At 36.9% G+C, this 26,009-nt stretch overlaps 1 protein-coding gene across 3 annotated transcripts; it reads left to right on the top strand.

Annotated features, from left to right (window-relative positions):
• The first annotated feature begins 1,699 nt into the window (after window positions 1-1,699).
• Window positions 1,700-25,742, top strand: dipk2aa (divergent protein kinase domain 2Aa). Of its 3 annotated transcripts, none has more exons than XM_034304142.2 (4): window positions 1,700-1,985; window positions 10,970-11,854; window positions 18,744-19,047; window positions 23,658-25,742. In XM_034304142.2, the coding sequence occupies exons 2-4, from the start codon at window positions 11,201-11,203 to the stop codon at window positions 23,996-23,998; spliced, it is 1,299 nt and encodes a 432-aa protein (XP_034160033.1). In that variant the 5' UTR covers window positions 1,700-1,985; window positions 10,970-11,200; the 3' UTR covers window positions 23,999-25,742. The 3 variants fall into 3 exon arrangements, with proteins under 3 accessions (XP_034160033.1, XP_034160031.1, XP_034160032.1); XM_034304140.2 differs by having other exon boundaries at window positions 10,964-11,854; XM_034304141.2 differs by having other exon boundaries at window positions 1,700-1,989; window positions 10,964-11,854.
• Window positions 25,743-26,009: the final 267 nt, after the last annotated feature.

Here is a 26,009-nt window from a genome sequence, read left to right as displayed (position 1 = left end):
TTCTCACCAGTTCACCTGTACAACATGTAATAAGCCTGCTGTATGAGTTCTTGTTGTGGTTGTTGTTGTTGTTGTGGTGTTTGTTATGGTGGTTGTTGTGGTTGTTTTTGTGGTTGTTGTGGTTGTTGTGGTGGTTGTTATGGTGGTTGTTGTGGTTGTTTTTGTGGTTGTTGTGGTTGTTGTGGTGGTTGTTATGGTGGTTGTTGTGGTTGTTGTTGTGGTGGTGGTTGTTTTAAGAATCTGATTCGTTTTAAAGGCCTTTTCAGTCCATTACTGTGAGCCTGAGCTCCCTTCTAATGTCTGCCAAGAAATATAAGGCGGCCACTTCAGAAGGTCAAACATCGTCAGCTTTCTTTTTCCCGGTGTAACTTATCCTTCACGTTCTGTTCACGATCCTGCAGTAGAGATCTGGGCCTTCTCATTGTTTCCTACAGAAAACATCACCATACCAACAATCCCACACACTTCCTGGTTGAAAAGAACTCTTTTCCTCTTCTTTTTATGCATTTCTCTTTCTCCCGTGTTTCGAATTCTGTCTTATAGTTTTGTCATCAAAAATAACGACCAAGTAACTTTTTACATTCTGATCATCAGCGGTGCACGAATCCTGTCCTGACCTGGGTCATTCACTTGTGTGTTCAGTCTCTGATCAGAAAAATCACCAAGCTGTGCTGAACTGCATTCCTCTAGATTTAAGGCTGATGAATACTTCTGGAGATAATAATCATACACAATCATTTTCAGTGTGGTTGAAAATAAAGGCAGTGTGTAGAATTCACCACTAGAGGGCAGCACAAGACAGATAAAATATAAGAAGCACACGTTTGGCCATGCAGTAATAAGAACAATAATATTGAATACAGAAACAATGTCAACTATTCATTCAAATCTTAAAATGAGCATTTTAACTACACTCCACTTTCAGACTGCCAGGAATACATTTCTGACTGAAAAAATACAGTACCAACTGTTGCATTTGAAATAGATTTGACATGTTTTCTGCAATCATGAAATCCAAACTTATTCATTCTTTTATTTATGTCCAATAATATACTATTTTAATTTTTTTTTAATATTTAAACATGGAATGTTTTAAATGGATACAGGAGCATAAATTATTAACAGAATGTTGAGTAAAAATCTTGATAATATATCCTTATAATATTTATAAATATAAGCAATTAATGATTTAAACAATTAACAGAAATCAGTAAAATATTAACTGTAGAACTGAGTGATATTTGTTTGTATACACCTACATTATTATTATTATTATTCTTATTATTATTATTATTATTATTATTATTATTATTACTGTTATACAAAAATAATATTTTCGTACTAAATACTACTACTACTAAAATAATAATAATAATAATAATAATAAATAAATTAGTATTTTAATATAATACAGTATTTTATTTTCCTTTTTTTGTCTTTGTTGCTCAATATTTCACTTTATTAAACAAAACATAAAACAATAAATAAAACAACAGATAGATGGATGGATATATAGATAAATAGATATTTTTATTTTATTATTGTCATTTTATTTATTTATTTATTTATTTTATTTATTTACACGGTCTGTAGAGTACTTCCTGGTTGTCAAAGGGGGCGGGGCGCTGGCGAGTTTTACGTGTACGTTCTAGGAGGAGCTTAAACCTCCGTCGCTATAGTAACCAGGAAGGTAACGTAAACGCGTCCGAGGTGTCGTGACTCGTAAGTGCGAAGCCGGAGCGGACAGAGTCGGAGCTTCTTTTTTTTTTTCTTCTTCCCGTGGAGCTTTTGAGTAAAATAAAATACTTTTTTAAAAAAAGAAAGAAAGAAAGGGATGGCAGTGGGAGTGTAAGTTGGGGAGACAGAGGTGTTTTTCACTCAGTGAGAGGAGTAAAGCAGGATTTCCGCTGAGAGGCGCGTGAAGCGAGAAGCGCGAGGCGATGAGAGAAGCAGCGGAGTTGATGAATCGCTTGCGGAGTCGTTTGGTGTGTATGTCGGCTTTATTTCTCTTTATTAACCGTTTATTATTGGGTTCTTAGGAATATAAAAACATAAATTAAACTTGTGTAGATGCAGATATTAACCTGAGGGTGAGAACTCTTTTAAAACCGTAACTTTTAGTTAAGTTTGTTGTGTTCAGTGTGTAATGTAAGTTAGCTAGTCTGCTAATGAGCTGCTCTTTTCCTTATTAGTGTTTATTTTTTTAAAAAAATATATATAATATTATTCCTTTTATTGATCATTTATAATTTACACTTTAACTGACCAGTGATTAAGTTGTTTCTGAAAATCCTCTGTATAGAAAACACTGTTTATACTGTTCAAATACTGTTTTTTACATTTTTATTTCAATACTCAAACAATAATAATAATAATAATAATAATAATTATAATAATAACTCATATACCATAGTATTCATGATTAAAATAACAATTCAAACTGTCAAATCAAGCTAAATATAAATATAGCTTATTTATTATAGCACTTTATTATAAGTATTTCCTTATCCTGCCTTAAACATTTGAACCCGACTCCTTTAAACTCCTTAAAAGTCCAAAGTTTTTCCTCCGAAGTGTTTTAAAAACTTTTTTTCCTCTGACATAAAATGAAAATCTGTATATCAGGATGTTAAATGCAGCGTAAACACGATTTCTCGTAGACTTTCACAGGACAAAGAATCCATTGTGAATCTGTTGAGCTGAGAATTTGAGTTATTTGAGTGAATCGAATCATTTGAGTCACTGATTCGTTTAGTCGAATTTCCAGGTTACTCAAATCGTACGTGTAGCTCGATCACGCCGAGGAGCAGCCGCTGGTTTGTGGGGTTTGGAGATAAACTACATTGAAATGTTTGTTTTTGTCGTGAGTTGTGAGTTGTCAGTGAATTGCTCTGCAAATGCTCGACTACTCAAATTGTCAGAAGGAACAGAAAGTCGCAAATGCAGGAAAAAAACACGTCAACTAGTTAGTTGGTTAACCAGCTTTCTAGTATAACTAGTCTAATCGAATCAATCTGACAGCGTAATTGAACTCTAAGACAATTCCCAAACCTCAGCGTTAATATAGTTGCTTTAACTCCCTTCGTCATATGTAGCTGTACAAGGTTTGTGGTAATTTTTGTCCGATTTTTTTTCCTTTCTGCTTACGCCATTTTTAAAACGAGCCAATTGTTGCTATTTTTATAAGTTCGTTTTTGAATCGATGTTTAAATTATGTTCCGAATCTTTTATTTCTCCTCCTTTTTCGTTGTTTCTAACTTATTTTCCCAGACATTAAATTAAAATATCATCAAACTGATTTTTTCTTTGTTTTTGAAGAAATATCTTCTGAAATGTCCTTTAACACTTGACGGGAAATTATTTCAACAATATCACATTCTCGGGTTATTTTATAAGGAATAAAAACACGACGATGAAATTAAAAAAAAACATTTATGGTTACATTTAATGTTACTGTTTCGATTTGTAGAAAATGAACTCCTTTTGACCAATCAGAATTGAGCAATCAGCTACACAATAATGCCGAGTGTAATCTATTGATTTGGATTTTATTTTTTATTTTTTTAAGCATGAAATGATCTCTAAGCTATTATTGATTCTCAGATGCAGGAGGCGTTATTTCAGTGATCGGATTCTTCACTGCAGAGTAAAGGAGTAAAGCCGTCCCAGTCGGATTATAAAAGCTACGTTCGTTAACGACAGCAAAGCCGAGCGAATGCACAAAATGAACGCTTCCACAGTTAATCAGTGACGTGTTTTTGAGAAACGGACGTGACTCGTACGGCAGCTGCGTTAATAAAGCTGTGTTTGAGCAGCTGCACTCGCTGAATAAGCAGCAAACAGCAGTAAAAGCGTGGGTTTCTCTTTCCCCTTTGTCCTTGTGCTGTGTAGAGACACCGCAGGATTTGACTTCAGATCGCTCAAAAGGTGAAAGTACACCACGTAAAATTCGTAATTGTTTTATTTTTACGATCCTGAAACTCCCATATAAACGCACACCACTTCTGAAAAAAACTTCTCTGTTGAAGACCTGGGCGTGGCCTAATATTCAAATGAGCACGCTTGATTGACATGTCTGTGTCTGAGTTCTTATGAAATGAACCATAGCAAGTCCTGAAAGGGAACAAGCTGCAAATCGTTCAAAATTGGACTCAAAAAGGAGCTCGGTTCTCTTTCCGGATGTTTCTCCATGATTTTTCCATTTCTCCGTGATGTCTCTATTTTGGAAAAGCGCTGCAAATGTTTATTCTGGTTTTACTTTTTACCTTTTTTTTTTTTTTTTCCCCAAGTTTTGCTGGTAGGAGAATTATCTGGCTGCACTGTGTGCTGCCCGATTTCAGACTTGCGATGTGGGCAGAGTGAAGGTTAATAAAACCAAAGACAAAATGATAACAATAAAAATACGTAGCTACGAATTTCATTATCGGTTAGTTGGATTGTGATGTGAAGTGCACCGTAGCGCTACGTCACTTCACTTAGACTACAATTTGATGGAAATGGCGGACGACATTGCCAGAAAGAAGGTTAAAAATATTTAAATTAAATGAATTAAATATTAAAAAGATTTCCATTTATAATCATTCGATTGTGGGATTGTGAAACATTTAAACTGCTATGTACCTGCTTGAATCATTTTTATTAACTAACATCTTTTTTTTTTTTTTTTTTTTTTGCGTTGTCCTAGCTTATCCAGTTTTCTCACAGTATCGCACAGTTATGATCATATTCATTTCTCGCAGTATCGCACAGTTACGATCATATTTATCAATCTTTCCGGAAAGATTGATAAATATTGACATATATCTCGTTTGTATGACAGCTTGTTGAGACTGAACTTGGTCTCAAACCGCAACAGGTGTCATGACGCGTGTTCATCATGAAGCGACTAAGGAAGCCATTTTGAATCAGTTAGCCAGTAAGTAATATTTTACATTGACATACGCTTTAATTTACCTAGCGTACACAATATATATTTTTAATTTTTATATCTCGCATGAAAAGTCATCAAGTCGCCGTCCCAAAAATGTCGAATCCCAAAAGAGTTGATTCACTGATTCACTGATTCACTGATTGAAGACATTGGAAACTAAGAGTTGACTCTGAATCTTTGGAGTCGATTCCACACCAAAATTGATTCACCTCGCTATACACACGCACGCACACACACACACACACTCATACATACATACACACACACACACAGCAAGCAAAATTAATGCTATTAATAAAGAATATCTTTACATTGTGTTTGTTTTTGTGATTATGTGATAAATGTCGTTAATGTCGTATTATACTTAATGACTCATTATTTATATATTTATTGTTATTAATGACTTGTTATGACTTGTTGAAATGTTATTTAATGAAGCCTAGTTAAGAGTCTGGATTTGGCACAACTAAGTAACTAATCTTACTTATTACCGTCCTTTCCATGTGCGTAAATACTCACTGAATACAGCATTACAATTCACTCACAGCAATAATTCGGCTCCACTTTATTAATGATCCTACACGAGTTCTCTGATTTATTAACCAGAACCTGGAGGTTGATTTCTGAAAACAGGGAACTTTTTCACAGGCGTCTCACTTTCCCTCCTGTGTTAGTTAGCATGGCGTGAGGCACGTACACACGTTCGCGTCTTGTTTGCATAAGGAGCGCCTGTCGGAAGGAGCTCCGGGTTTTTTTTTTCCCCCTCAGAAGTCCAAACACGCCGTGGTGTCAGAATTCAGTCGCCGTGCCAACATTTACATTCGTTCATTTGGCTTTCAGATCCGCAGTGACTTACGAGTGACCCCTGCGTCCAGGCTTCAGGCTTGTACTGAGCAAATTAAAAAAAAAAAATTATGAAGTCTACTGCACTGTTTAAACATGTCACAAAGTCACTACTGTTCTAATATTATACCAAAAAAACAAACAAGAAAAGATGAAACTGAGGTTGTAAAACCTTTTTTAATTTTCACTTATCAGAAGCTTGTTTAGCTATACAGCCGTAGTACAAAAAAAAATAAAAAATGTAAATAAAAAATAAGAAAGGTATAAAAAAAATTAATTAGTAAATAAATTAATTAATAAATTAAATATATAAAATAATAATAATAATAGATGTGTTATACAAAATGTTTCAATTTATGTGATCATTTATTAAGTATTTATATTTATTAATAATTGATAATTTATTAATTGTTTCTTGATTTTTGTAATTTCAGTGTGCACTTATCAGAGACTTTTTGTTTTTATTTCTAAGCAGCAAATGAAAGTAATTTAAATGTTTTTTCAGCCCAATTTTTTTTTTTTTTTACATTTCTTTTTATTATTATTTTTTTTTCCATTGCTATATGGAATGTCAAAACAAACCAAATAGCAAATGAGCCAAAATGATCAATTTCTCAATTTTGCTCTGATTTCCGCTCGGCTAGAGAAACCACCCGTGTGAGAAAACCCTCTATACCAAATTAGCATGAAAGTCAAAATCTCAGTTTATATGTTACAAACGTTACGCCGGAAATAAAAGTCCTCGTGCCGCTTTGTTGCTTGCTAGTGTGAGGAAGAATCATCTGGGGAAAAAAAAAAAGGCTCTCGTTAAACTCTTCGCTGTTCTCCGTAGTTAGCTAGATTGATAGCTAGTTTGATAGCTAGTTCGTATTTTGCTAGTTCACTAAGCTACTTTCAGGTTTGTTTAGATTCAGTAGAGGGGTGTGGCGTATCTTGAACACTATTGGCTGTTGTGTAAATCAGCCAAGCACGATTTCAAAAGGAAATACATCAACAATCATCATCAAATCGCAGCCATGAGCAGGTGACGTTTAAGGACCTTTGCTCATGAGCTCAAAAGTGGAGCTTTGACATTTAATCTCGCAACTTTTTCGTCACGGAGTTAGCACGGCACTTGTACTTCTTTAATGAAAATAGTTTCCAACCTTCCAGCATTCTGAATGACATTTTGCTGAAGACTTTGTTAAAACAAAGTCGTTAAAACAAACATATTATGGTCAAGTGCATTTTAGTTATTTTGTTGATCACATTGTCAGTGCTTAATGCTTTATTATATGCAGAATAAAATACCACAGAGATGATGAATTAGAAGAGGTTTTTATTATGTTTTCATGCACGTGGTTGATAGAAATGATAGAAATGGTGTTTCTTTTAATCGTCAGTTGCTCAGGGAAACGGTGGTTTGTTTGCTCAGAGACAGAACGACACTTCAGTGAAAACCAAACCATCTGCCGGGATGAAGGTAGCTGTTAGGCCTATCTCAGTGCCTTCCAAATTTATCTCACAGAAAAATGTGACACCCGCATACCGAGTTATGAACAAATAATGAACGTTATAAACTTCTCTTCTCCTGTCCTTATTAGTGAGGAAATTATGCTAATATGGGAGCTAAGTTTTTTGAGGCAACACAGACGCTGCTGGCTCAAGCAAGCGACAAGAAGGTATGACTGGGGGGTTGCCATAAATGAGGACGCAGCCAATCACAATCGTGTTTATTAGTCATTATCATTTAAGCAAAAAGGTGGTCGTGGTATAAGATGCTGATGATGTATAAGGACTAGAACACTTGGCAGTGTGCTGTTATAGGAAAATAATCAATGATGAGGTGAGGTGATGAAGTGGAGATACCCTTACCACCCTGAAATAGATTTTTTCCCCTATAAAACCTGGGGTGTTTTATTCGCCGTATACCACTCCAAGTTGCCAAATTTATTGAATGACTCTTTACATTATATCCATTTATATTTGGGGTCTAAGCACCAAAGGTTGGACCAATAATTTATAATAATTTAATAATTTTAGATTAGATTTTAGATGACATTTATCATGGGTTGTCTTCGTAGATACCACGTTATGATGTCAAGCCAACCAACATTGCTGCACCCTTGGTGCTTGGACCCTCGAGTCGCTGCTTGCAGCTGTAGTTATATTTGATGAACATCCGAAAAAGTTATCACTTGCATTACAGCAGCTATAAACAGTCATTCCCTCACCAACCTCTCCTTTTCTCTCTCTTGAAGTTAATCAAACACAAAAAGCAGCTTGTCATGTTACTGAGACACCACAATCAGTGTAAACTCCCCTGTCCTGAAGACCTTCCTGTGGTGGAAAACCTACTGACACTGGAGACTCCTTCAGTAAACACCTCCTTACAGATAACCACACCATATCGATTATATGGTTATGCACATTGTACATTTGCCTTGCAGGAATCTGCGATTAGTTACCAGCGTCTGCGGCCTGCAGCATTGTTGATCGTGATTGGTTGTGGATTTTTAGCAGAAATGATGCCACACATCATACGTCTTTATTTTTTATTTGTAGTTACATTTAATGTTGTGGAATGTTCACAAAACAAGTTGTCTCTTACCAGCTATAAACAATAAACACTTGTTATTTTTCACTTTTTTAAGGTTAATAAGACAAAAACGACATCATGTTTTCGAGAAACAAGTCCCGAAGACTTTCCCATAGTGGAAAAACTACTGACTCTTGCTAGAGACTCCTTCCAAAAATGCTATTAAAGATTACACATGTTTACGTGGAGCATCCTCCAAAGATGTCCCTGTGACTATAGAAACATTTCAGACTATCAGAACCTGTGATTTGTAGCTACTGTTCTTCTGGCCAATCAGAATCAAGAATTTAAGAGCACCAGGTTATAATACGTTATAATGTGGAAATTGTAGCTAAGTCCTTGTTATAGTTTGTTTATGAGGACTTGAGTTGCTGACTGTAATGTAGTGGACATTGAACATTTAATGCTCAGTCCTCAGCTTAATTACCCCAGGCACCAGGAAGAGAGTGTGTGTGCTGCTTGATTGTTGTCCCGGCAGCATAATGCTTCTGTGATCAAACATTATCGACCGCAGCACTCAATAACCGCAGCAGCTGTGGTTTTTCATTTCCAGGTCCACTGCGAGACACGAAGAACGTGCAGCCACTTAAAAAGGACGTATACACACACGCACAGAATTCTTACTCTAGAAAATGCTTTACGAGTTTTATTCAAGTTCTCCAAGTTATTAACCTTTGAGTCTGTCTCTCCAAATCTTTCTCTCTTTCTTGCTAAACCCAACTCGGGGAATTCACCAGCGAGAGCCGCATCACGCCGTCTGCACTTGTCGAAACCTTGTTTGGGGCTTTGGGCGCAGGATTTGTGCCCAGTTTTCATCTGGAGTGTTGATGAAACCAGAGCTTGATGAGTCATCTCTCACCATCTGCCGGCACTCTTAAACACACCAGATACGACTTCGTTTTCTCTTCCCTGCCTACGTGTGTAAGCAGAGTGCAGGCGAAATTTTCCATATATATATTTTTTTTTCCTCAAAGAAAGTGGTTCTTCTTTGTGCGTAAAATTCATGAGGGTTTTATTGCACTTTCTTTTCCAGCTCATAAACCTCACTGAGAGAGAAAGAGCAGCAGTGTGGCTTGGTACATTTTGTCTGTTACATTGTTCCGGTGATTAATGGCATTCCTGACTAACCCAACACACCTACTCATAAAAGTCTTTTTTTTTTTTTTTTTTCCTTTTCTAAATCTAATAACAGTTTCTCAGTACATGGCATAAACAGTAGGCATGAATATGTTCATAATCAGCCGGGAGTACCTAGCGTATCAATTAGTCACATGACCAGCATTGAATTTATTGTTTTAATTATTACCTAATTAATCCGATCTTCAACTGTACAGTTTCGGTGTAGTCTCAGATTCCTGTTCGTGCCTGAGAAGTTGAACTCGACGTCATCTTGTACTGTCGTAGCCCTAATTTTCAACGTCTTGTGCGTCCTGAGATGCTTTTCTGCTCACCACGGTTGTAACAAGTGGTTATTTTGAGTTAGCCTTCATGCAGAACTGCCACTCACTGAATGTTTTTTGTTTTCCGCACCATTTTAGAGTGTACAGGCTGTTGTGTGTGAAAATCTCAAGAGATCAGCAATTTCTGAAACAACACCAACAGTCCCAAAAGGACTATATTGTTCACCATAATTAAGTGTTTGTAAGATCTTTATATTAGAAGTTAGACTGCTGAAGTAATCTCTAAGGACATGGTTAGCAATCCTGAGCCTGTTGTCTGTCATCTGCCTGAATTAGCTTCAGCTGAATTATCCAAGTTTTTTTCTCCTTCTGCATTATATATTTATTTCACGCGACAACCGCCAGCATGTGTTTTATTGAACCTCCTTTAAAAGGCTCAAGTCTTCGTGATGTGGGAATTGAAGCAGTGTGAAATGAGATAATTGATGACTCATAGTGGTGTGAAAGCAATTAGAAAGTCGCTCATTTAGCTGGAGTGTGTAAGGACTAATTTGTAAATGTGTATAGTCTCTTTGTGGATTGCGTTAATGGTTATGAACAGAAGACAAAAGCGTTCCCTGTCATTTTAAAGTAATTAAATTTCCTTGTCGCCGAAGGACAAGAATGAGATATGTACACCATTGTCCGGTCTTATCAAATTGGTCCTGGCACACGTCCTTATATCCTTCTGCTTTCTTTTTTATCTCCCCAATTACGCCTTGCAATTAAATTTAATATCGAAGGATCATACAAGTGAGATTTGCCTGGTCTCTGTACACGTTGACTCAGCTGAATTGTGTTTCAGACGTAGATGAAAAAGGCGGAAGGATAAAAGCCACTGTGCTTTTAAAAGTTGTAAGGTTTTAACACTTGAGAAACAACTTTTTAATTGCAAAAAAACTTGGAAATCTTTGCTTGAATTCTCAAGGACATTTCTCTGATAAAAAATATTTAGGTTTGCACGCAAGTAGCCAATAATACAACACTGTTGCAATTTAAAAAAACTGTTTGTTCTGTTAACACATTTAATGTCGGAGCCCTGCGTTTTAGTGCATCAAGTCTTTTTATTCTTTACTCTTCCACATAAGCATTTGTGTGGATTGGGCCATAAGATCTGTCTTCCCACATATCCGTGAATGTTTAGTGTAAAACAAGATTTCTTTTCTTTTCAAGGTAAAGGCGACTCCCAAGAAGGATGCCCAATGCTAAAGTGTGAATTAAATCCTGAGCATCAGACATGGGGACAGAGCTTCTTGAGGCTAATGGCATGAATCAAAGGCCTCACTGCCAACATGGATCATTATAGGTGACGAAAGCTGATGATGAAGCATGTAACAGCAAGAAGTTTGGGACAGTGGCATTGAGGAAGACTGAACTGCACCGATCCTCCTCGTGCCACTGCTAGTCAGCATGTTGCGCTTGCTTTCGCTGAAGCTCGCCCGTGTCTACCGATGCGCCAAGTTCCTATTCATCGCGGCTCTGTTTGTCGTCTTGCTCATGAACACCCACAACCTGCTCACCTCCTTCCAGAGGAACGAGCTTACTGATCGCCGCTTCATCAGCCTCAACAAGTGCCCGGCCTGCTTCGGGACCAGTTGGTGTCGCAAGTTTACAAACGGCCAGGTCACCTTCGAGACATGGGGGCGGCTACGCTTTCTGGACTTCTTTAACGTGAAAAACGTTTACTTTGCTCAATATGGTGAGCCCAGGGAAGGCACACGGAGGGTGGTGCTGAAACGCCTGGGCTCCAACACAGAACTTGCAGAGATCGATCAGAAGATATGCAAGAGGGCCACGGGAAGACCTCGCTGCGACATCGTCCAAGCCATGTACAAAACGGAGTTTGCCCGGCTCAACGGGGACGTGAGGTTGCTGACACCCGAGGTAGTGGAGGGCTGGTCGGACATGGTGCACTGCCCCTCCCAGAGACTCCTAGATAGGGTGGTCAGGAGGTATGCCGAGACCAAAGACTCTGGAAGCTTCCTCTTGAAGAATCTAAAGGATACCGAGAGGATGCAGCTACTGATGACGCTGGCGTTCAACCCGGAGCCTTTGGTGCTGCAGGTATGTACATTTTTTTTGTCATTTTGCTTGTGCTGGATTCCTTATATTCAATGTTTCCCATAAGTAAAAAAGTAAACATGGGGGTGGAAAAGGCAGGCGGTGGAATTGTATCTTGTGCAAATTAGTATCCCAGGCATCCGAGGCAAGCAGGTTTCATGTCTGGGCTATTAGTTATTTATTCATAGTTGCCCAGCAAGTAGGTTCAACAACCAGAGAAAGAAAATAAACACTACTTTCTACTGCTGTTTTTATTTGGTATATATGTGTATATATAATGTGTTTCATGGTGGTGTGAGTCACCTCGATGCTGTAACTATAGTGTGGGCTGCTGAATCCTGAATGCATCAGCTGAGGCTTGATCTGGTTAATGGTAGCATGGTTTAACTAGCAAAATAAAATCCAGCACTAAGCTGTCATATAACTCTGCTTCACATCAAGAGAAAATGAAGTCGCTAACCGGACTTGAATAACTTCGTTACCACAGCTCATACGCGAAAACTCAAGTGAGTTCTAAAAGGATTATACTAAAAATATACTGTTATGATTTTTTTTTTAATAGCACATTACTGTGGAATCACCTAAAAATCCACGATCCAATTGAGTTTTCACAATTGCCACTGCCAGCTAGCAGTTCCTGACTGCACAGCCGGAAATAATAATAATATTAATAATATACTCCTGTACTGTCCTTAAAATTGAAATGGCGAATGGCTCGCTTTCCTGACTTGATTTTGTTAAGGGAAATCACATGGAGGGAAAAAATCAATATCATGCAAGCCTAATAAAGTATATGAATTTTTTTTTTTTTTTAATTATTCTTATTTCTTCTCTGCGCTGCTTTATTAGTTGGGTGTTGATTTTGACGGCCATGTCTTGCCTTTACTGGGCCTTTTTTTAATGCTTTAAATTATGCTTCATACAATTTAAAATGACAGAGGCTGGGATGTATGGGGAAGTAAATGGACTTGTACTTGTGTACATGTCTGAGCTGGTTTGTTTTAGTTTTTCAAAGATAATTATCCAATATGACGGACACACCTCAGTCCTCCAAAAGGTTCTTACGTAATGAATTTGTTTGATTACTTTGCTTTTCTTCCCCCTTGTGTTTTGTAATCTTATGTAAATCCTTCCATTCCCTCTTAGTTCTTTTAGCTCCGGAATTGGTTAATACGTTTAAAGTTTGTCGAAGAGACATTATTAACACCTCAAGCGTTCTGACAGGTAGCCGAGGCCCTCTGTAGATAACGATCAGTAAAATGTAATCATCTGTACTGTCTAGTAATCATAATCAAACGCCATTGACACGCACTGGTAGCCACTAAAAAATGGATTGTAAGCCTGCTGAGAAGTTTGTCCTTGATCCCTCAGGTGGAGAAAGCGTTCTCCTTTCGTAGATGTCATCGAAACACGCATGCATGACTCTTTCTAAATCATTCATCATTGTCTGCCAAGCTAAGAAAAGCAAGGCTCCTTGAACGTCGAACCAAACCCTCCCTCCAGATTCTCGGGGTTCTACAGACAGGCGCACATATCAAACAGTTTGTCACCTTGTCTCCGCTTCCATATTAAGTTGTCAATTTTTGACACTGACGTACAGTGGTATGGCTGCCTCCCATTTTTCCCACCACAGGAGCCGTGCGCTGCTCCTTTCCAGCCATCGCGGTCGGGATATTTTTAGCCGAGCGGTTGGAAAACAATTTGCTGCCCTGCATTAGCTGAGTAGTTTGGAGCGAAGGGAGCCGGAGCAGTTTTGCTCTGAGGAACACACGTGTGTGTGTGTGTGTGTGTGTGTGGGGAACCGGATAATTATATTCTTGTAGCCAGAACGACGTTTTGTGCTGTGTTGGGGGGGAGAAAAGCTGCCGGGGGTTGAGTACATTACTCCTTGCTCTGTTGAGAACGTGGCCCATCTGCTCAGCGAGGCTGAGAATAGCACAGGCAGTGCCTCAAGGGTCACGTCTATCGAGGTATTAATCTAGCACGCCTCACATCCTTCACCTGACAATGAGGTTATTATGAGGTTGCGATGCCCCGGGCACCTTCCTAAACACTCCCAAAATGGACAGGAGACCTGCAGCGTCCCCTACAACCATTTGTGTTAACGAGGGTGAATTCAGCACGGCTATTTTTTTGGCTTGTTGCCGTGGAGCCCAAACACCACCATGGGGCAGCGAGTGTACCGAAGCGTGCAAGAGCATATATGGAAAAAAACTGTTTTTCCCCTCAGCAGAAGATGTGATGTTCTTGTATGTATGTCGAAATATTCTATATTAGAAAAAGAAGCTTGTTGGGAAAGTAAAATGGTCCGTGGTGATGTTCTGGCCTTTTTTTTTTTCCTTCATTTTGCATCCATTACAGTTTTTATTAATAAACAAACACCATGTCGGACATTTTATCCATTTATAGTCACATTTAATGTTGTGGAACATCCATGAAACAATTAGTTCCTGTTAATCAATTATACAAGGTGCGTTACGGAAGATTTGTCATAATTTGGTAAGATTAGGTCTCTAATGTATAAGTAGCAATAATAAAAAATAAGATTTGATTTTTTAAAATTTTTTTTTAACTCGTGGAGCCCGTCCTTCATTCCCACCCATGTACAGAGAGCTCCACCCACAGAACCTGCAGTTGTTTAAGTATAGTTAGCATTAGAAAGGACTGCCATGATATCAACTGAAGCAAGACCCAAAAAACGCAAAATTCCCTGCAGAATTATTTATGAGGATGTTCAGCGACTGTCTGTTTTTCTTTGTAGTAAGTGTTTAAATAATTTATCTACTTGATCCTTCACATAACGCAAGCCATTCAAACAATTCAGCAGTTTATACATACGTGTTCAGGAGCAGCGTTGCTGATTCTGCGTCCAGCTTCATCCCCTTTACCAGTAATAAATTACTCCGTCTTAGAAAAGCGCTGCCAGTGTTTCTTCTGTTTTTAACTGTGTTTCTTGTCATTAAGTTTTTTTTGTCATTTTGTTTTTGCACATTATCATGCTGCGCTGGGCGCTTGCTGATTTCAGACAGAGATGTAGGCAGAGTGAAGGTGTAAAAGTATAAAATGACTGACAAAAGGCCCATCCAAACACAAACAAGCGTCCCAGACTATAAAGCAATTTTGCAAAGGAGTTTTCTCAACCACGTAATAAACTTTTGCTGAGGCCATGTCGGAAACCGCTGTTTTATCACGTTCTACATATTTTCCCAAGTAATTTATTCTAGTAATAAATTAAAAAAATCGCCTATTGCACCTTTAACCATCATTCCCTCACCAGCTTCTGTTTTTTTTTTTTCCTCTCTCTCTTGAAGATTATACGCAGCTTGTCGTGTTACCGCAAAAATGTAAACTCTTCTGTCCCGAAGACTTTCCTGTGGTGGAAAACCTCCGACTGTTACAAAGCGCTGACACTGGAGACTCCTTCCATACATGTTCAATAAAAGAACCGCACTTATAATCACAAGGCCATTAGTTACACACAAACACGCGAGGTGTGTGCATGGTGGCTTTACTTCTACCTTGCCCCATGCTTCAGAAACGAGAAACGAGAAGTGAGTGTTTTGACAGGATTTCGCTTCCCTGTTGTGTAACTGACCTTTAAACACCCACTCAACCAGTGCCATTATCGCGTTTCAGAGATTCTGAGATTCAGAGTCCAAACGTGGAGCTCTTCTTACTGAAACACGTCACTCGTGAAAGTGTTAGCCATCGAGGTTTCACTACTGCTTCCTTATTGAAAATGACACACAAAAGTGTGCATTTTTGTAAAAAAATACTCTTCAGCATTCAATGCCATTTTGAAGGTCACGCTAATCACAGGTTGTCGAGTTGAGAGAGCTCGGCTCAGCAGAGGAAGAAAATTTTAAAAAAAATTTCCTCACTAAGTGAGAATGCCAGACGAGTGACTCTCCTCTCACATGCGTAATGGACGCAAAAATGCAGAAACTGTGCATAACATCTGCAGCCTTCCTGCCAAACGTGTTCAGCCACGCAGCACTCCAAAATCTCCGAAATCTCCGAAATCTCTGAAATCTAACCTCACCACAAAGATCTACTGCAAATAACTTATTATATCTTATATCCTTATTATAACTTATATCCATTTGGCGGCCATTTTTATTCCAGACTTCACAGATAAAAGCTCCTGAGCTACACATTTACTGTGTCGGGTTTCGCAGATGTTCCTTCGTTATCACACGTAACAAAAAAACGGTCAAATCGTATCCATATTAAGATATTAATTGTGTAAAAAAAAATTATATCAGTTCAGTTTTTTCTTCCGTTTATGTCTGGAGTCACGTCAGAACTTCTGACTTCTTTTCTTTTTGTGCTGTTGCAGAATTTTTCCCTCAACAAATTTTTTAAAAACATTTTATTAAACATTTTTTTTTAACTGCTACATAATAATAATCATTTAGTATTCTTTTTTTAAAAAACGCTATTTCATGAAAAAACATTTTTAATTGCTACCTTAACATTTTTATTTTCATTTTGTATTTTCTAGTCTAAATTTTTAATTTATAATCAAATCTTATTTTTATATTATATTATATTTTATATTATATATAAATAAACTATTTTCTGTTGATTTCGTATTATAGTTTGAAAAGTGGTCTTGTTCCAGGATTTTTTTTTTTTTTTTTTTTAAATCTTGCAGTTCTTTTTATTTTAGATAAATTGTTTATCTAAACTATTTTAATAATAAATATTAAAAAAAAGAATTTTTGTAATTTTTCTTTAACCTGCTAATTAATATGAACCTTTTATATATTTTTAAAACTGCTACATAATGTTGTATTTTTTAAGAATAAATATTCTTATAAATAATAAATATTTAGTCATTTTTAAACCATCATTATTATTATTATTATTATTATAATTATTATTATTACAGGTTTTTTTTTTTTTTTTTTTTTTTTTTTTCCTTCCATTTTAAACATTTCATGTTTCTGATCTGGATTGTTCCAGGTCACACCCACATAACCTCCTTATTTCAGATTGTAAAATAAACATACATTTATAAGTGTTTTTGTCTTAATTTAAAATAAATAAATAAATAAATAAATGAACTTTTGCACACATCTATATCAGGTGCCTTCACGTCTGCGGTCTGTTACCGTCCTCTACCTCGCGTCTTTTCCTTGACATGACATTTCCTGCATTTTGTGAGTTTTTGTGAGTTCACGCTCTGCTGCATGTGTGTGATGTGTTGAACCGGAACAATCTCGCCTCAGTGTTTCTGACATCTTCAGTGCGCGTTGTTCTGCGCTCGGCGTCCGCAGATGCTCTCGTCCTCCTTCCTTCTCGGGGCTAAAAACAGTCCAAATGTCAAATAAGCATCTGAAATATTTCACACACAGCGTGACCTGTTCTGTCCGGACTTGTGTACGTTCCCGTCCGTCCTCTCTTTCCTCAGCTGGGTTGAAGACGGTGTTCAGGAAGAGCGGCCATCTTGAACCTGAGCCAGGATACCTGGATACTGGCCACGTTTACAGATCAGACACAATTTATTTATTTATTTATTTTTTAAAACAATAAAGGGAGAACATAGCGGTGAAGTGAACAGCTAACATTATCTAGCTAGCTATTTGTTTTTCGCAAGTTGCAAGACAAAAGTCTGCTGTAACTGATACTTATTGTTTTTAGTAGGTTTGAACAGCTACTTAATAATAAACATTTTGTATTTTTTTCCTTTAAACTGCTGCTTAATAATAAATAAACGTTTTTTTTAAAATTGGTACTTAATCATAAACATTGCATTGAATTTTATTGTTTTTTTAAAGGCTACATTCACATGAATATTTAATAATAAACATTTTTAAAATTTCTATTTAATGATGAACATTTTGTAAGTAATAAACTTTTTGTATTTTTTTCTTTAAACTGTTTCTTACTACTAAATAATTTTGTAATTGTTAATTACAGCTTAATAAACTTGTTTAAAATTGACAATTAAAAATATTTATAATTATTTAAACTACTACTCAATAATAAAAAAGTTTGTATTTTAAAAAAATTTAACATTTTGTGTTTGTAATTTTACCTAATATTTTGTAATTTTTTAAACTAATACTTAAGAAATATTTCATTAAAAAAACTGCTTTAATACAAGCATGTGGTGAAAAACTGCTAATTTTTTTATTTTTTTATTGCTACTTAATAAGCATTTTTTTTTAAAAAAAAAAAAACATAGCTATTAAAATAATAATAATAAATATTTTGTATTTTTTTTTTAATTGCTAGTTAATAACAAAAAATTCCAAATAGATGACACTACAGCCCGTCATCTTTTTGTTTTGTTTTTTTGACTCTCAATTTTTTTTTCAAGCTTCACTGTTGACGTGAATTGACTTTTTTTTTTTTTTTTAGCTGCACAAATTTCTTTCAGGTTCTTTCAGAGTCCTGTATACAAAAATTTGAGCCACACAAATGAAAGTTTAATGGTCACGCATCCATTTTTAATGATCCTGAAACGGACGAAATCTGATATCCGGAGCGCTTGAGCGAAGGTTTACAACTGGAGTGTGTGACTGCACACACTTTTTCCCCTTTGTGTCTGAGAGGCTGAAAAGGCAACAAATCAAAAAGCTGAGCACACATTCCTTTCACAAAGCCCAAAATCAAGGCAGCCTCGTAATAACGACACACACACACACACACACACACACACACACACACACTGTTAAATCTTTAGAGTGTACCCAGCAGGTGTTGGGGAAACTATCAGCATGTCAGGAATTCTGTCTCTCTTTATTGTGGTGGAAGTAACATTTTTGTACAAGTGCGAACTTGTAAGTGAAGCTCTTAAAGCATAGGACACGTTATTTCCCTCGTCCAGCACACACAGTATTCAGTCTTCTAACAGCACTCTTGCCACGTTGTGTCTCGACAGAGCTTCCCTTCTGACGAGGGCTGGCCGTTCGCCAAGTACCTGGGCGCTTGCGGTCGCATGGTGGCCGTGAACTACGTTGGCGAGGAGCTGTGGAGCTTCTACAACGCTCCCTGGGAGAAGCGCGTGGATTTGGCCAAGCAGCTGATGGACATCGCCGAGCAGCTCACCAACAACGACTTCGACTTCGCTCTGTACCTGCTTGACGTCAGCTTCGACAACTTCGCCGTCGGCCCGCGGGATGGAAAGGTCATCGTCGTGGACGCAGAGAACGTCATCGTGGCCGACAAGAGGCTGATCAAGCAGAGTAAGTGGACGACACTCGTCATCCTGTTTTTTATTTTTATTTATTTTTTTTTTTTCCCTCTATGAACTATGGGTCTGTTTATTTATTGCCACATTACTTGTTTATCTGTTTGTTTCCTTCCATACTTTTGTTAATTTGGTTACTTGGTTATTAATTACTCACTTAGTTACTTAATTACTTAGTAACATACTCCGTTACTTAATAACTTGGTTATGTAGATACTTAGCTGTTTAATTAGTTACTTAATTATTACTTACTCACTCACTTAAATACTTAGTTACTTCATTAGTAACTTCATCATGTTCTTAGTTACTTACCTAGATGCTTTAGATTATTTAGGTACTTAAGTTTTTAAATAGTTTCTAAATTACTTACTTACTTACTTAGTAACTTATTTACTTAGTTTCTTAATTACTCAGGTACGTCATAGCTTAGTTACTTACTTTCGTAGTTACTTACATACCTAATTATTTACTTAGTTACTTAATTACTCAGATACTTCATTACTTAGTTACTTACTTTCTTAGTTACTTACATACCTAATTATTTACTTAGTTGCTTAATTACTCAGATACGTCATAGCTTAGTTACTTGCATAGCTGCTTATTTACTTAGTAATGTATTAGTCACTTATAACGTAGCTAATTAGTCAGTTACTTACATTTTCACAGCCGTATAATTACCAAAAAAAGATATTAAATAATAAAAATAAATGTCAGTCTAAATCAGTATAATCATAAATCAATATAAATAGGTATCAATATCCAAATATACAGATGATTATCAAATTACATTCTGATGACCAACTGGGTTTAATTCATGTTTTTTTTTCCACTGTGTTTTCTAAGAATATTTGTTACATGCACCTTTATTGAACGTTTTGTGGGATAAATGAGAAACGATGAACAACAGAAGCTCCCACATTTACTCGTTAACGTTGGACCTCAGCCGTCTCGCCACGGCCCGCAGCTCTTCCTCCACACACCGAGACGTGTGTGTATTAGATTTAGTGATGTAGTAACTGATGAAGCGGCAGTTTAAATAATAGTCGTGTGTTTAGTGCTGAGCTCAGAGCCCCGAGCTGCTGCTGCTGCTGCTGCTGCTGGAAGCTGGTGATTTGGCACATGGCCGTGTGTAGCGGAGCGAGGCAGCGTGCTGCTCCAAGAACACCTACTACGCTGCCAGATGGACTCGCTCTTTGTGCGTGTGCGTGTGTGTGTGTGTCTGAGAGAGAGAGAGAGAGAGAGAGAGAGAGAGAGAGAGAGAGCGAGCATGGAGCCAATATTACATTTTCATATAACGATAATTCCCATTTTTTATCATGGTTTATGAGTAGGCCTGTCACAGCACTGAAACTCTGCGTGATGATTAATTGTTACACAATCAGTAGCTATTAAAAATCAGTCATTAACTGTGTAGCTGACTCTTGTGTCACACTTATAAGATCTAATAACACTTCACTGATGCCAGATGCGACAGTTATAACTGTAAGTGAAAAAGAGAATTTAAAAAAATTAAGATGTTACATGAACTCTGACACACTGAGGACTACAACAAACGATTATTTTTTATAATTAAGTAATATAATGATGAGACGCTGGTCCAGTTACAGTGAATAATTAATCAACTCGGTTATATAAATCAGCAGCGTAGCTGTGCAAGAATCTGTAACTTAAATTCTTCAAGCTTAAATTTTATGATATTCAGAGAACAAATCAGAGTCTTCGTGGAAAAAGTTTCACACCAGCAGGGTTTTTATTTTCCCTATTACTCTATTTAATTACTTACTTACTTACATATTTCCTTATGTACTTACATACTTACTTACTTCGATATTTCCTTATGTACTTACTTACTTACTTACTTACTTATTTCCTTATGTACTTACTTACTTACTTACTTCGATATTTCCTTATGTACTTACATACTTACTTACTTACTTATTTCCTTATGTACTTACATACTTACTTACTTCGATATTTCCTTATGTACTTACATACTTACTTACTTACTTATGTACTTATGTACTTACTTATTTCCGTATGTACTTACTTACTTAAATATTTCCTTATGTACTTACGTACTTAATTACTTACTTAATTACTTATTTCCTTATGTACTTACTTACATATTTCCTTATGTACTTACTTACTTACATATTTCCTTATGTACTTACATACTTGCTTACTTACTTACTTACTTAAATATTTCCTTATGTACTTACATACTTGCTTACTTACTTACTAACTTACATATTTCCTTATGTACTTACTTATTTCCTTATGTACTTACTTACTTACTTACATATTTACTTATGTACTTATGTACTTACTTAATTACATATTTCCTTATTTCCGTATGTACTTACTTACTTAAATATTTCCTTATGTACTTACGTACTTAATTACTTACTTAATTACTTATTTCCTTATGTACTTACTTACATATTTCCTTATGTACTTACTTACTTACATATTTCCTTATGTACTTACTTACTTACATATTTCCTTATGTACTTACATACTTGCTTACTTACTTACTAACTTATGTATTTCCTTATGTGCTTAATTACATACTTACTTACATATTTCCTTATGTACTTACTTACTTACTTATTTCCTTATTTCCTTTATGTACCTACTTACTTACGTATTTCCTTATGTACTTACTTACTTAAGTTACTTGCTAACTTAGGCATGTACATAATTAATTAGATACATACTTACGTGGTTAACATAGTTAGTTACTTAGTAAATAACTTAGATACTTCTTTACTTGGTTAACTTAGTTACTTACACCCCATTTACTTACTTAGTTACCTAGGTTATCTTTAGTTAGTTTGTTACTTACTTGGTTTACTTACTTAGTTAATTACTTACTTAATCCATTAGAGACTTATTTACTTTCTTACGTAATTATTCAGACACACAAATAATTAGTTAATGACGTAGTTACTTACATAGTTACTCACTTAATTACTTAATTTCTTCGATACTTATTAAATTACTTAGATACTTGGTTACATATTTATTTACTTAGTAATGTAAATTAACTTACTTAATTAATAAATTAGTTACATAATTACTTATATACTTGGTTAACTTAGTTCAATACTTAATTTATTAGATACTTATTTATTACTTAGTTACTCAGTAAATTACTTATTTACTTACTTGGTTAACTTACTCAGTTAGTTAATTAATTAATTAATTAATTAATTAATTACATATATACTTAAGTACTTATTTGTTTGTACCTGAGGAGAAATAAAAAGAGAGCATGCGCCTTGTTCTTGGTCTGATAATTGTTATTAACCCTCCGAAGTCACAGTCAAGTGGGTTAATGAGGCCTCGATCTATTTCTGATTGTGTTTCTTTGAAGCATTTCCTGCGTGTGTGAGTGAAGCTTGGAGTTTATTTTCCAGTTCAGGACTCAAGGACACACACACACACACACACACACACACACACACACACACACGTCCCTGTAGTGTGATTTCTTTTAGCTGTGATCTTTCCAGCGCTGTGTTAACAACATTTCAGAGCTGCAGTTCCACTCGACCTTCAGCCGCTACACACTTTGTCCTGAGAGGGTAGGACATGTTCTCCTGCTCGAGTGCGTACAAATACACAGCGCTATGGAGCAGAACCGTGTGTGTGTGTGTGTGTGTGTGTGTGTGTGTGTGTGTGTGTGTGTGTGTGTGTGTGTGCCTGCGCTTGGCATTGGACTGGCTGGTTCAGCTGATAATTGGCTCCCTGGAGGGCGATAGTGACTTCATTCTCTGTAATTAGTTATTGGCGTGCAATCGAGTTGTGTCAGATGACCTGGAAAGTGGATCTTCTGCTCTCAGTGTCTCCGTCTGAAGATCACTGATTATGAATTATCATCTTCACTCCATCATCATCATCATCATCATCATCTCCAGTTGTCTGTTCCAGCCTGTCGCTTCCAGCCTGTCGCTTCCATCCCCTTCTACTAAAGTCTATTGATATGCTAAGTGTTTAAAAAAAAAGTTTATTACTTACAAATATTTAAACAATTTCCTCTCAGTCAAGACGTCATCAGAGTCGGTGTGTTTTGCCATAACAGGTTGTAAATCTTGTTTTTTCGATTGGTTTACACTTAAAACAAATGCAACTTCACCAGATTATCCGCTTCCATGAACCAGATACAAAGCGAAATAAACGGCTGCCTGAAGAGAATTTGTCTTTCGCCTTCTGTGTCGTTCAGATTGAAGAAAATGTGCTTTATTTGTGGGCAGATTTTACTCAAGGTGGGTGTACTAGCAGGTTACAGCTTACACAAATAACCTAAGTGTTGCAGTTGGAACCCTTTCATTTTTGAAATTGTGTTAAAAGTGGTTAAATGACGTATTAACCACTATTTTGTATTAACTACTATACCAATATTCCTATTTTGAGGAATTAAACCTATGTATTTTGGGTACGTAACAAAGGGAAATAACTACAGAAGCAGACTGGAGTCACTGATGTCTTTTTGTTTGTATCATTTTATATCATTTTGTTTGTGTTCCGATGTTTATTTTTTTTCAAATTGTGTCTAACACCATTCCAATAGCTATTATTTTTATACTTTCTCGCTTTTTCTAGACAAGCCGGAGAACTATGACGTGTGGTACGAGAGCCGCTACGAAGAATGCGACAAGGAAGCCTGCCTCTCCTTCTCCAAGGACATCCTGTGCTCGCGCGTCACCGTCGACCACAACTACTACGCCATCTGCCAGAACCTGCTGTCACGCTTCGCCACGTGGCGCGGAACCACCGGCGGCCTCCTCCACGACCCGCCCCCTGATGTGGCCCGAGACGGCCATCTCGCAGCGCTGCTGGACGAGTGCGCCAGGCCTCAGAAGCACTTCGGCCGCTTCCAGGCAGCCAAGGAACTGCGCGAGTACCTCACACAGCTAACGGAACAAGCTAGCGCAAAGAGGTAGTACACGGCGAGAGGCGGACTTTCTCTGCCCCCAGGACGACACAGATACAAACTCAGCCTCGTTAAAGTAAAGCAGCAGTGCTCTGAGACGTTTCATTATTATTATTATTTTTTTTTGGGAGTTGCTGCCTGCGGAATGTCGTAGCTTTGACAGATGCTCATTAAAGGAGTTTTGCACATGGGCCTGGCTGAGAGCACTGGGTGAAGAGCTGCAGAAATGGTGTGTGTGTGTGTGTGTGTGTGTGTGTGTGTGTGTGTGTGATGTTGCGCTGATGCTAATACAGGAGCCTTGTTAGCGGTAATGGGGGTGTGCGAGGCCCACTTGCTCCGTCTGGCCTCTGATCACAATCTTCTAATGAGGTTTATGTTTAATTTATTGAGGCTCATGCAGAGGAACGACCCCTAAACAGAGGCCCAGGATCGCGAGACAAAGCCTCATTTTGTTTTTAGTGTTTGTTATCATGAGATGTCTTGTTGTTTCATGTCGGGAGAAAATGTTGCGCTTTTTTTTTTTTTTTTTTTTAATGGTTGAAATTTTACCCATCCTCATTAGGACTCATTATAGTCATTATTAGGGCCCTATGAGTTCTGCGGAATGACAAAACCGAGACGCTAATCACGGACATACGTTGAATTCGATAATTCCACGTATGTGATAAATTAAAATTAACACAATATTTGTGATCATATTTAATGTTTGAGGGTTTTGTTCGTATTGGCCGTATATCTGAAATGTATAGGCCTAGCATTTGTTGCTGCTTTGGAAATCACATAACATGGGATAGCTAATGACCTTGGGAATAATGTTTAAATGATTAGCACCAGGGAATATTTGGAAATAATCTGAACGTGGTTAGCACCGTTTACACAACATCGTCCAAAAAAATGAAGAAAAATTCAAGGTTTTACAATATAGCATTTGTTCGGCTTAGTAAGTGCTATAACTTATGCTAAAAATAAGATATCCAAAATATTTTTTAAAATGAGATGAAATAATGTTTTGTTAAAAAGCAATGTGGATCTCATAGGACCCTATGTTAGGAAGTATTTGCAATGTATGCAAAAGAAGATACCAAAGAATTTTTTTTTAATTATAATAATTACTTTTTTGGGTCAGGAAAGGAAGCATAGACTTTGTTTCCAAGTCGTAACCATGCACTCACCCAGTTCTGATTTTTACACATGGTCTGTACCGTTATACACCGTGTCCCAAAAGTCTCCATACTTAGGGGAAATTAACACTTTTTTTTTTTTTTACAAAATGTAACTTTATTTCCAGAACATCCTCTACATGATTGCCAATACGGGTAAATATTCAAGTGGGGCTTACATCTGGGGATCTCGAATATAATATAAACTAAGTATGAAAAATGTTGGAAGACATTTTGTGTTAATTTCCCCTATGTATGGAGACTCTTGGGACACGCTGTGTAATGTCAAGTAACATTGCACTACAAAACGAGCGCTGCGTTTACTGAGGTGAATTGCACTACACGTCCGATCGTCGATTCAGAACCTTTTCAATGTGGTGTACTGTTGTCATTTTTTTTGTTCGAATATTTGATTCATAGCTACCAATTAGGTGTGTGCCGATGTGTGTGATTTTTCTGTTCCTAGCTCATTTCTCTCTATCGCCTCCTTTCAGTCATTTCCTCTGTGTCCTTCAAGGCTACTCAGTAAATGTGGTCTTACTGTGCCTTCAGTCTTTACAACTCAATAACAACATTAAAGTATATTAAAGTAAATCTGTACAGTTCCCGCATCTGTTCTTCATTCACATCTCCATCCTGATTGGCCAGATGGTGTCTATAACAGCAGCTCTGACACTAGATGTTCATTTAATATACAATATTTGTGACAGGAGTCTCCAGTTTCAGCACCCTGTAACAGCCAGTAGGTTTTCCACCACATGAAAGTCTTCACGACGACTACGACGGGTTACGCTTTGCGGTTTCTTGGCAATATGACAAGCTGCATGCTTTTTTTTTTTTTTCTTGTTAATTTGAAGAGAA

Source organism: Pangasianodon hypophthalmus, chromosome 4 (genome assembly GCF_027358585.1).
Source record: "Pangasianodon hypophthalmus isolate fPanHyp1 chromosome 4, fPanHyp1.pri, whole genome shotgun sequence".
Classification (NCBI taxonomy): domain Eukaryota; kingdom Metazoa; phylum Chordata; class Actinopteri; order Siluriformes; family Pangasiidae; genus Pangasianodon; species Pangasianodon hypophthalmus.
The sequence above is the reverse complement of the archived record's forward strand: the minus strand, read 5'-3'. Positions and strand labels throughout refer to the sequence as shown.

Coding starts and splice junctions, on each gene's coding strand:
- dipk2aa (XM_034304142.2), top strand. CDS start 11,201: ATGTTGCGCTTGCTTTCGCTGAAGCTCGCCCGTGTCTACCGATGCGCC. Junction 11,855..18,743: donor CGGAGCCTTTGGTGCTGCAG/GTATGTACATTT, acceptor GTGTCTCGACAG/AGCTTCCCTTCTGACGAGGG. Junction 19,048..23,657: donor CAAGAGGCTGATCAAGCAGA/GTAAGTGGACGA, acceptor CGCTTTTTCTAG/ACAAGCCGGAGAACTATGAC.